Consider the following 10,760-nt stretch of genomic DNA (forward strand, 5'->3'; position numbering starts at 1 on the left):
TGCTACTGATTAAAGAAATTAATAATATACTCAGCAAAAAATAATAATAAGGGAATTAATGTGTATGGTTGAGGATAGTTCTCAAGCAATAAATGTAGAGAGACGAGCAACTGAATCAAATTTGAATTAATGGAATATTCAAACATAACAAGAATACTGTGAAATTTTTCGCAATTGAAGTTTGAATATCAATATCGGCGTCGTTTCCGCTGCCTACGAACAGAGTCAGATCTACATTCCTCCTCCGTAGATCCGACATTGAGAAGCTGAAATCCGCCACCAAATCGCCGGCGTCGTCGTTTATCGCCACCGCGGAGTATGTCTGGAGCTGTATGGTGAAATCGGGCGACAAATCCGACGAAAATGCGGCGGAGCTTTTCATCATACCTGCTGACGCCAGGGGGAGGAAGGATCCGGCGATACCAGATAATTACTTCGGAAATTGCATCGTCAGCTCGGTGGCGCGGGTGGAGCGCGGGAAGCTAGCGGCGGAGGACGGATTCGCGGCGGCGGCTGAGGCAATTGGCGCGGAGATCGAGGGGAAATTGAAAAACAGAGATGAGATTTTGAGAGGAGCGGAGAATTGGATGTCGGATATCTTCAAATGCTTCGGGAAGAGCGTGCTCGGAGTTTCTGGATCGCCGAGATTCGTTCTGTTGAAGGCGGATTTTGGATGGGGAAAGGCGAGGAAATTGGAGGTGCTGTCGATTGATGGAGAGAATTATTCAATGTCGCTGTGTAGCTCGAGCGATTTCAATGGCGGATTTGAGGTGGATTAAGAGAGAGAATGTAGAGAGCTGAGAAATCACGGGAGACTGTTTCAATTGTGGTTGTTTCAATTTGTTTTCACTGAATTTACTATTATACCTTTCATAATAAATTAATCTAAAAATATTTTTTGTGTGGCAAAATCTGGACCACTCATTTAATAAAAATGAGTGGCTGATATTGCATCTTATTTCTCAATTACCCTAAAAAATCTCAATTGATCATGAACCTATATATATATATATCATTATATTTTAGGGAATCTTTTGCTCGAATACTCACTACTTGTCTTTAAAACTTGCTCAACATGTACATAAGGCTATTGGACATCGAACATTATAACCCTTCACAAAGTTGGCCATGATCAAGCCTTTATTTAGCGCGTTATATTTGATTATAATTTTCTAATTTCGGTGCTAATTTGAGATTTTGAAATTCCGAATTCAAGTAAAGTAAAGGATAAACAGACGCTAAAGAGTGAAATTGTGTTTTTAGTGTTGGAGAAAAATTTGTGAAGGCTGAAAAATAGAAAATTCAAGACAATGAAAGAGAAGGAAAAAAATTGAAGAAAAAATTTCTGTTGTAAAAAGTGGAGAAAATTTAGACAGATTCTAAATATTTTGTAGTACAAAACATTTTAGTCGGTGATGAACGATCATGAAAGCTATGCATATAATAGGTTTTGAGCTAGTTAGACAAATTATCTCTACCAAATAACACACTTTATAACCTAGGTATATAAAAAATATTCCAAAGAACATATCCAACTCCACAATTGCACTGCAAATCTGATACAAATGGGAAGCCAAAAACATTAAAATAAAGTTAATTTCCTTCCTAAAAGCCACCAAAATGGCAAGAGCATGGAAACATAAATAACAAAACCATGAAAGAGTATAGATCTTAAACCCCCCAAGAACACTATTCGGATACAAAATTCCAGTGCCAAAAACAAATCAGAAAAAATTCTCTGCATTTGCAAATCCTAGTCAAAGAGCCCGAAGCCCATGTCCTGAAAAAAAAAGCACAAAAATTCAGGTTGGTTAAACAATATTGTGATCACATTTTCTTCTAGAATAGGATGAGAAGAAAGACATTTGGACTAATAATGCATCCGAATTACTATACTTACATCATCAGACTCTTCTTTCTCTTCGACCTTTTCTTCTTTCTTTGCCTCGGCAGCAGCAGGTGCAGCACCACCGCCTGCACCACCAGTAGCAGCGGAAACAGCTACACCACCACCACCACCTGCAGGCACTGAAGCCAATTTTTCCCTCCCGGCAGCAATCAACTCAGTGATATCTTTTCCAGCAACTTGAGACAACAACAGCTCAATTCTTTCCTCATCACAATCAGCCCCAACTGGAAAAATAAAGAAATGGAGTGACTCAAATACAGAAATGTATCATTAGCACGTCACAATATTACAGATAACACAACTAAAGTCATGATGCTTATATTTCTTCTAACAAATTTCAAGAACTTCATAGTAGTGGAGGCGTATGTCTTTCCAGTACGTGATTTAAGGAAAATTGTGTTAAGTGAGCTAAGTAAAGGAAGAATAAAGTAGAGATGAAGAGAGAATAAAGTAAGTGAGAAGAAAAGTGTTGACTTTAACTACTATGCAACGTACCAAAATGACAAAATAACTCCACTACTATGGAACAGACGGAGTTCTATTTACCACTAAACAGTTTGTGTTGTAATGTAATTCATCATAAATATCAACTACGGAATCCATTAGTCTTACATTATATTTCTAAGTAATACAAAGATGAAACAAAAATATTCCACGCCAAACCAAGATATAAACCCATGAATAAGAAGAAAGATTATTGATAAGCAAAAAAGTTATGCTTGTAAAAAAACAAATGGAGTAGTATATCAAAAATTGATAATGAACAAATAATACAACAATTAGATCGCAAATAAAACAATGACATGATTGGCAGAAGCGAAGCAACGAACCAGAGCTCAAAATGGCCTTCACATCCTCAGCTGAGGGAGATGCGGTGCCACCGAGGACGGCCAACAGGTAAGCTGCGACAACCTTCATTGCTATTCAAGACTAACAAGTAACAACAAACAAAATTAGATATCAAATCTCCTCGAGAAACAGAGACACCACAATGAAGAACAATGGGTGCATCCATAATCACCTGAAAACTTAGTCACAGACAAATGCTGAAAATCAAAGCTGCTGCTACACGGGAAATCTATTTAGGGTTTGGGCGATTTCGGGCCAGTATTGATATTGGGCTTTTTTGTTTGGCCCAAACTACCAAGCTGGAATAATCATTTCTACATATTTTACAAACATTTCCCTTCAGATTTATTAATATCTAAAATCCAAATTATCACGCAACACAAATTGTTTGTGCAGTGACCGGAGGTGATTTGCCGCGCGCTATAATTTATATTTTCCGATCAGTATTTGCAACTCATTTTTTATGTCTGGAGTGATTCGCTTTGTTTGTTTGTTTGTATTTATCCAATTGAGTTGCTTGTTATCAGAGGCATTTCATCGAGCAGCTCGTGTACTATAACGACCTCCCGCCATGGATGGTAAGTTATCGCTTTCACTCTCCTTTTGATTCATTTTCGGCTTGAACGAAGTTAATAACTAATTTAAGATTTTGAGAATATATTGTTAACTGGACTGATTTGATTGGGAAAATTTGCGTTTTGTGTATGTTTCTGCAGTTGATTCGAAGCCTGGCATGGAGGAAACTATACTGGTGGGTGATGATCTGATGATGGGGCCGCCTTCACCGGTAATTCCTTCGGAGATAGCGTCACATGTGCTCGAGGGAGTTGATCTCTGTGATGGCATTTTGCGGAATTTGTTTCTTTGTAACGTCTTCGTTCCATTTTTAGACTTGGCATAAATTAGTAAGTAACTAAGTATGGATGATCTTGAATTTTCGATTTTGATTGCTTGTGTGTCGTAGGTCTGCAAATTAATGATATTGAGCCTTTCTGTCAAGATGAGATTGCGTTGTACAAGCAATGTGCTGAGAGGAGGGTGGGTTTTAGAGATAAAACTGCTGTGCTTGATCTTATTTTTTTTATCCTGTAGAGTTTCTTGAGCCAAATATATATGAGAGAAGCTCCATATTTGTAGGATAAGGAGCTTAGACAGAGGCTGCAAGATAGTGAGCGGAAACTAGGGATGTCTATGCCTTTGAATCTGGCAAATGAAAGATCTACTCAGTTGGAGGCAGAAGCAACTCAACTGGAGAGGTATGGCAATCAGCAGTGAAATACTGCTACCTTGCATTTGTTGTCTTGTCTCTATCATCAGATTAATTCTTTAAAAAATTGGAATTGTTTTGGAAGACATATTCTGAGCAACTTAAATGCATTCTTCCCCCATAAGTGTTCTCTGTTGTGAGCTAAGAGTAGCATTATAGTTGTACTGCCTCGCCTTTTGCAGATCCTCTTGATCTAGCACTAATTAGTCTTTCAATCAAAAGTATATTCACGTTTAAGCTTGCTACTTTTTAGTTCGTCCAAAGACCACGTTTAAGAATATTCACAAGTTGTACTGGCTCGCCTTTGCAGATCCAAGTGTTGTTTGCATTTTTCTGGGGTGAATTTTATTGATTCATACATTCTTCCTTTGCATTCATAGACGCCTAATTTTAGCAAGTGGAGTCGAAGGCATGGAAGGATTTAGACAAAGATGGAGTCTCCATGGCCGCCTTACTGATACTAAGTAAGGCCTTCTGATCCTGAACCTTCTCGAGTCAATGATGGTGGCATTGGCATGTGTTATGTAAATGAAGGACTCTGCACAAGTTTAACTGCCACTGCGTAACTTTTTTTTTATGTATGTTGTCATGTAGGAAGCAGCTGGAAGCCCTGAAGCTAGGGATAGAGAGTAGAAAGAAAGATGAAACCGTTGGAGAATCGAGTACAAAGAAGAGATGGTTCTTTTGGTGAAGATGGCCTCCATATTGCCAACCTAAGTGATGGAGGAATTCATTAACAGCTCAAACCGAGTATTCTTTCATCCATTTTGTTGTATAATATAGGAAGTGAGAGTATTCTCAGCATAGCATAGCTTTCCAGTTAGCAATGCTTCCATGAAGAAAAAAACATTCTAGAAGAATACAAATAAAAGTAAGTTTTGTTCTTCCTATTATGGCATCTCTATATGCTATTCTTGTGTCTTCAAAGTTGAGTTCATTTTGTCAAGAATCAAGAGGAATGAATGTATATCGGCTAAGCAAATTGTTGAAATTTCAAAGTGAGATTACACTCATTGCTGAAGCTGATTACAAAAATAGGGATATGCAGTGTTAGATACGCCTATATTCATCACCACAGTTGTTAATTATTTTGATGAGATATTTGTGTGACTTGTAATATGCTGCGAACATCCTCTTCATAAGAACAAGTGATACGATAGCATTGTCTTTGATGTGCTCTGCCAGACAAGTCTCACTCCGACCATCGATCCAGCCACCACCTTTCTGATACAGAAATGAAATCGAAACACGTGCTTGGTAGCCATATGTTCCAAAGGCTCCATCTTCCCCAGGCATCAACCTGCAATTTTTATTTTTTATTTTTTGATTAAAACACCATTCTTCACTTCAAATATATTTCCTTGAATGTGATTATTAACTTAAACTAGCAACATTGCTAATGTTATGTGCATCTTTACACTTAAAAGGAAAAGGCAGACCTTCCAGAAATTCTCAACAGCCAAAGTCGAGCAATAGCCAAAGAGGGGTTTCAGAATAGTTTCATAGAATAGATGTGCCTAGATTAGAATATCACTAATTGCGTCATTGCCACAAGCACAAAGATGCTTTTCCTCTGCTACTTACTTTGATGCGAATTCGGTTGCTCAACACCGAGTGAAACGATGCCCTCGAGGAGTCGTGGCTCAATTGGGGACGAAGGAAGACGGATGAGGCGAAACAAGGACAAAATGGATTGTAGAGACGAGAGGGGGCAGCAGTCTGGCAACAGAGGAGACCACCCAACCTGGTCCGAATGGATGAAGCTTGTTGTCTGGCAGGAGAAGAACCTGACCAGGTGGCCCTAGCTGCTCGGCCGGGTAGCCAATTGTATATGTGTTCACTCGGCCTGGTGGCGCACACAGATGGAGGTTCAAAGGTGCCAAGTGGGAGTCCTAATTCACAACCCCATACTTATCTTTTTTTCTTATAATATAATGTTCATTTTCCATTTCTTCTTGTTTGAGCTTCGGTATTGCAATGCAATTGTATTGGGAAGGCCATTTCATGGATCAAGGGTTCACATATATCACTTCATAAAGTTCTTTTTTTTTGTACACTACAAAAAAAGATGTCTAAGGATGCTTTTCCATTCCATTCCAAATCAATCAACGTTTACATGTGTAGCCTGAAAGAAAATGACAGACTACAAAATACCAACTTGATACACACTAACAGAAACTAAAAATTGGAATTGATAGTACATGGCAGATAAATTGTACTACTTGCGAATCGGTTAGTTTCTGAAGACACGTTTGACCACTCCCGGAATGTGAGTGTTCATGAAATAATCATCCCAATTTATGGTTTTGGGGTCAAAATAGAACATCTCAGTCTCCAGTTCTTTTGCTGCACATCGGAGTTTCTCAGTGTTCATGTCATCATAGCTGCAGTGCAGTGCACACACGATATGCTTAGATTTTATAATCAATTTGGTTATGTTATGTTATGTTATGTTACATTTTCACTCACAATGCTTTGAAGAACAAGTAAGGTGCGTAGAGGTCGATGAGCCTCATCACGAACTTGATCTTTCTGTATTTCTCTATGTACATCTGTTGGAAATACTGGCAGCAAGCCGTGTTCAGCATTTGCAACCCCTGATCACACACATTCACTATGTCAAATTATGAATATACACATACAAGAATTAATCAAGATTGATTGTGTTAAACCTTCAAAGGGAGTAAATAATGGAGCCTCATGTATCTCTGGAAACTCTCCATAGTGTTCAAAACAGTTATCTTTCCGACCACGATAGGCTTCCCATCTTTGTCAATCCATGGATGGTCACTGAAGTACCGCAGCCCGTAGCTCTGCAGCGACGCGTACTCCACTGGGTTTGACACTGATGATCCCACGTGGTATACGCTCTCGTTTGCTTGGTCGGCATGAGCCACCATAGCCACCACTATTGCATTCACCACCATGTCTGCCGGAATCTATAAGAAGAAAAAAATCATCAAGTTTTAGCTATTTAATTTAACCTATCTTAAATAAAATCTTGTTTATTACTGACCACATCAACAACAGTTGTGGGGTCGCCAAGAAAACATGTCAGTCTTCCTTTACCGTATCCCACAGCCAAGCTGTCAATAGTCCTAACCATTCCAATAACACATTGTTCAAAAATTAGAGTTTATGATACAAAACATTATTTGTATTTGTATTTGTATTTGTATTTGTATTTGTATTTGCACTTGTATTTGTATTCGTACCTGACCCCTTCAACCCAACCTGGGAAAGGCTCTTTATAAGTACTAGTAACAATTGTGGGACGAATTATTACAAGAGGTATGTTTTCTTTCAACTCTCCCAACAACATCTCTCCCATCGCCTTCGTGAACACATATGTATTTGGCCATCCAAACTTCCTTGCTCTGCAAATTCATTCATAAAATATACTACTTCAAGTTAGTAGTAGTAGTTGTTATAGAGAAGAAAGAAATTCTGTACTTATATGCAATGACCTTTGAATTCCCAAATGTTTCATTGATGATTTGATGTACTCTTCATCATAATTATGAGCCTTGAGCTGTTTCAGTGTTTCGTCTATCAATTTCTTCTCGGCCTCAACATCGAGTCCACGTGTTCCATTGAGCGTCTCTCCCATCATACAAGGGTTTTCCAGTATCAATCCCTCCCGTTCACCAGATACATAAGCTGCATTCAATATACCGTATGTGGTAAACACAATTACCATATATATATAAAGAAAGGGTAGGTTTGATAATTGATAGTACTAACCGGTTGATACGTGTACCAAAATCTTCAACTTTTTACATTTTTTGGAGAAATTTAAAACGTGCCTGGCTCCAAGCGTATTTATTCCAAGTGAGACATCATATCTGCATGCAAAATCTCAAATTAATTTCATGTTAAAAATGAAAAATATTTTAGTCAAGGTTGAATGATTAATATAATTACCTTTCATCAAAGTTTGTGGTTGCGGCTAGGTTAACCACAACATCAATTCCAGTCAACATTTCCTCCAACAATGATAAATCCTTCACACCCAAATTCTCAAAGGTGATATCTCCAGCTACAACTCTAACCTTTTCTGCAATTAGGCTACTCAAATTTGCCCCATTTTTCTCTTTCAAAACTTTGAATAACTCCTTTCCTATAATCTGCACATGCATGCATGTATACATAACTTGACTGAATCATAGTTATGAAATCTGTTGAGAGTAAAGTAGTATACTAGTAATTAATTACCTCGTTGCTGAAACGTAGCATGGCTGCGTTTGTGTCGGAAGCCCTCAACAGAAGATAGAGTTTTTTGACATGTGGTTGTACTCTCAGTATCTTCTCAACAAAAACTACATCCATTCAAATTGGACATTAACATTTTTTCATGTTTGTATTGTGTGTGTGTGTGGGTGTGTATAAGAGACAAAGAGCACTTACTCTTTGCTAGAAAGCCAGTGGCTCCAGTAACAAGAATGGACCTGTTTTCTAGGAATTGTAGAATGCTTCCCAACTCCATTGAACAAGCAAGATGATTGAATAATTTAGGTTGGGATTAACCCAAATTGCCTATGGAGTGCCAAAAATGACAAGGCTTATATAAATATCTATACAAATTGGGGTATGCAATTATGATATAGCTAGGGTATCAGTTTATGGTTTTTTGGTGTTGACATAAAAAAGAGCTGCAATATATAGATAACAGTTTGTGGTTTATTGAGGGGCCAAACATAAATTGGTTTGAGTGCACGCAAAAGTCAGAGTAGTTTTCTTTTGTTAAATTTAATTTCACTCATCATTATATTAGTACCATGGGAAATTATACAAAATACTCTCTCCGTCCGTGAATAGGAGTCCCGTTTTTCTATTTTCTCCGTCCGTGAATAAGAGTTCCGGTTCATATTTATTATAAATAGTAATAGGGCTCTACATTCCACTAACTCTTTACACTCACATTTCATTTAAAACTAATATATACAAGTGGTATCCTTATTCCACTACCTTTTTTTCCACTCATTTCTCTTAACATTTCTTAAAACCTATACCGAAAAAAATGGGACTCCTAATGGCGGACGGAGGGAGTATACCCTATACTTTCTTTTCTCAGCTCATATGCAGAGTTCAACATCTGCAAAATTTAGGGCTCAATGATTAATATATTATGCAAGTGTCTATTTCTTGGTTTTCAGATCCTCCAACCTCAATGGTAGTTTTTTTTTGGTTGGATGGTTGCAACCTACTCCTATTCCTCCCTCTATTGGTATAATAAACAAAATACATAATTATATATGTTCGATTACATACTTGATAGTTACATCTTGTTTAAATTGATGCTATACAAATGAGATACACAAAGGCATACTTCATTTTTTTAATATAAACATGTGTATAAATTATGTACCAATACTGTAGTCTGTATCTCTTGTGTGTGTATATACTAGTATATTATAATGTACGATCGAGATTGAGAGGCAGAGAATAATATTATCCTAAAACCATACATGATTGAGTATATACTACGCCAATTAGAAACCGAATAATGTGTCTCCATGTCACCGAATTGATTATCAATTAATCCAATTGTATTTGTATCAGCATTCAAGAATAATACTTAGAAACTTTTTACATTTTTTTAAGGAATAGAATTATGTTGATAACTATATTAAATTGATAATCGACAATTATATCAGCAACTTATGTTATATAGGTCAATATGAAAATATTTGTATGTCAACTAAAGGTAGTTGACAAACGCATGTCATATGTTAACATACAAATATCTTCGTGTTGGTATCTATAATGTAGGTTGTTGACATAGTTGTAGAAAGAAAAAGTGATTGAAATATTATTAGTGGAGAATGAGACCCACTTATAAGAGAAAAAAAAACTTGCCAAAGATAAAATGAGACTATTTTTGTAGGATTGACTAAAATTGAAAAATAAGACTGAGTGTATATATTAGTACTACTAGTTTCCACGAAATAGGGAGTATCTTTGACTTTTTTTGCTATTCTTTAGCTCCTAATTATATAAGTTTTGTTTTACAACTTGTAATTAATTTTTAGTATTTATTTTTTGCTAGAGCATACAACTATTTTTATCTGCAGTATTTAATTACCCAGTACGCATTTTGCATAAAAGGGAATTTTGATTGACGATTGTAATTGTTTTCTGATAACTGTCTTCATGTGAGGAATTGTATAGATATATAAATAGACAGATTATTCATCTTAGTTTACTTTCGGTTTTGATATATTAAAGGGAACTCTCATTCTGTTAACCTTTAAAATATCTGTTACAAATTGCTATAGTCGTCGAAGCTTACATTAGTTAAGTATACATGTTATCGCTTATCTTCATTTTGAGGTCACTAGATGTTTCATGCTTGGTATTTTTAATTACGGATTTGAAAGAGAAAATTAGAGGGGTATTAACTAGAGTGGGGAGGTGTAAAAGTCAGTGACTGCAAATTGTGAAATTTCCATACTAGGAAACCATGTGTTGCAAATAATCACAGGCAACCAAAATAGACTTAGATCCAGTGTTCAAATTAATCAATTCATTTCCGATAAATTAGTGCAAACTATCACAACAAATAACAATAAAGCGAAAGGCGGTGCAGTTAATCTCATTATCAACCGATTTGTATTTGGCTGGCTGATGTGACTCTTAGTAATAATTAAATTAATTTTTTTCCCATAATAGTGTATAATGTGGTTAAGTAATGGCGTTAGGTGAGCAATATTTGTTAGCATTCGGCGATCTATA

At 36.7% G+C, this 10,760-nt stretch overlaps 3 protein-coding genes across 4 annotated transcripts; 1 reads left to right on the forward strand and 2 right to left on the reverse strand.

The window, feature by feature from the left end:
- Positions 1–1,514: 1,514 nt before the first annotated feature.
- On the reverse strand, positions 1,515–3,068 carry LOC125218175 (uncharacterized). Its single transcript, XM_048119802.2, has 4 exons — positions 2,931–3,068; positions 2,740–2,839; positions 1,901–2,133; positions 1,515–1,780 (listed from the first exon to the last, which is right to left on the reverse strand). Exons 2-4 carry the CDS (start codon positions 2,825–2,827, stop codon positions 1,754–1,756), a joined length of 348 nt encoding a protein of 115 aa, XP_047975759.1. The 5' UTR covers positions 2,828–2,839; positions 2,931–3,068; the 3' UTR covers positions 1,515–1,753.
- Positions 3,069–3,073: 5 nt separating this feature from the next.
- On the forward strand, positions 3,074–4,913 carry LOC125218173 (uncharacterized). Of its 2 annotated transcripts, XM_048119799.2 has the most exons (7): positions 3,074–3,163; positions 3,286–3,336; positions 3,475–3,624; positions 3,723–3,796; positions 3,896–4,014; positions 4,406–4,489; positions 4,620–4,913. In XM_048119799.2, the coding sequence occupies exons 2-7, from the start codon at positions 3,330–3,332 to the stop codon at positions 4,714–4,716; spliced, it is 531 nt and encodes a 176-aa protein (XP_047975756.1). In that variant the 5' UTR covers positions 3,074–3,163; positions 3,286–3,329; the 3' UTR covers positions 4,717–4,913. The 2 variants fall into 2 exon arrangements, with proteins under 2 accessions (XP_047975756.1, XP_047975755.1); XM_048119798.2 differs by lacking the exon at positions 3,074–3,163 and having other exon boundaries at positions 3,170–3,336.
- A 1,181-nt stretch (positions 4,914–6,094) lies between these two features.
- Positions 6,095–8,663, reverse strand: LOC125222413 (alcohol-forming fatty acyl-CoA reductase-like). Its single transcript, XM_048124998.2, has 10 exons — positions 8,433–8,663; positions 8,241–8,344; positions 7,950–8,152; positions 7,770–7,870; positions 7,493–7,685; positions 7,241–7,402; positions 7,042–7,123; positions 6,698–6,964; positions 6,495–6,622; positions 6,095–6,409 (listed from the first exon to the last, which is right to left on the reverse strand). The coding sequence occupies exons 1-10, from the start codon at positions 8,509–8,511 to the stop codon at positions 6,259–6,261; spliced, it is 1,470 nt and encodes a 489-aa protein (XP_047980955.1). The 5' UTR covers positions 8,512–8,663; the 3' UTR covers positions 6,095–6,258.
- Between the last annotated feature and the right edge of the window lie 2,097 nt (positions 8,664–10,760).

This window comes from Salvia hispanica, chromosome 1 (genome assembly GCF_029641045.1).
Source record: "Salvia hispanica isolate PSC_SH4W2 chromosome 1, Shi_PSC_v1, whole genome shotgun sequence".
NCBI lineage: Eukaryota > Viridiplantae > Streptophyta > Magnoliopsida > Lamiales > Lamiaceae > Salvia > Salvia hispanica.

Coding starts and splice junctions, on each gene's coding strand:
- LOC125222413 (XM_048124998.2), bottom strand. CDS start 8,511: ATGGAGTTGGGAAGCATTCTACAATTCCTAGAAAACAGGTCCATTCTT. Junction 8,345..8,432: donor CACTGGCTTTCTAGCAAAGA/GTAAGTGCTCTT, acceptor GAATGGATGTAG/TTTTTGTTGAGAAGATACTG. Junction 7,124..7,240: donor GGTTGGGTTGAAGGGGTCAG/GTACGAATACAA, acceptor TGGAATGGTTAG/GACTATTGACAGCTTGGCTG.
- LOC125218173 (XM_048119799.2), top strand. Junction 3,797..3,895: donor AGCAATGTGCTGAGAGGAGG/GTGGGTTTTAGA, acceptor CCATATTTGTAG/GATAAGGAGCTTAGACAGAG. Junction 4,015..4,405: donor GAAGCAACTCAACTGGAGAG/GTATGGCAATCA, acceptor TTGCATTCATAG/ACGCCTAATTTTAGCAAGTG.
- LOC125218175 (XM_048119802.2), bottom strand. CDS start 2,827: ATGAAGGTTGTCGCAGCTTACCTGTTGGCCGTCCTCGGTGGCACCGCA. Junction 2,134..2,739: donor GAAGGCCATTTTGAGCTCTG/GTTCGTTGCTTC, acceptor TTATTTTTCCAG/TTGGGGCTGATTGTGATGAG. Junction 1,781..1,900: donor AGAAAGAAGAGTCTGATGAT/GTAAGTATAGTA, acceptor TTTTTTTTTCAG/GACATGGGCTTCGGGCTCTT.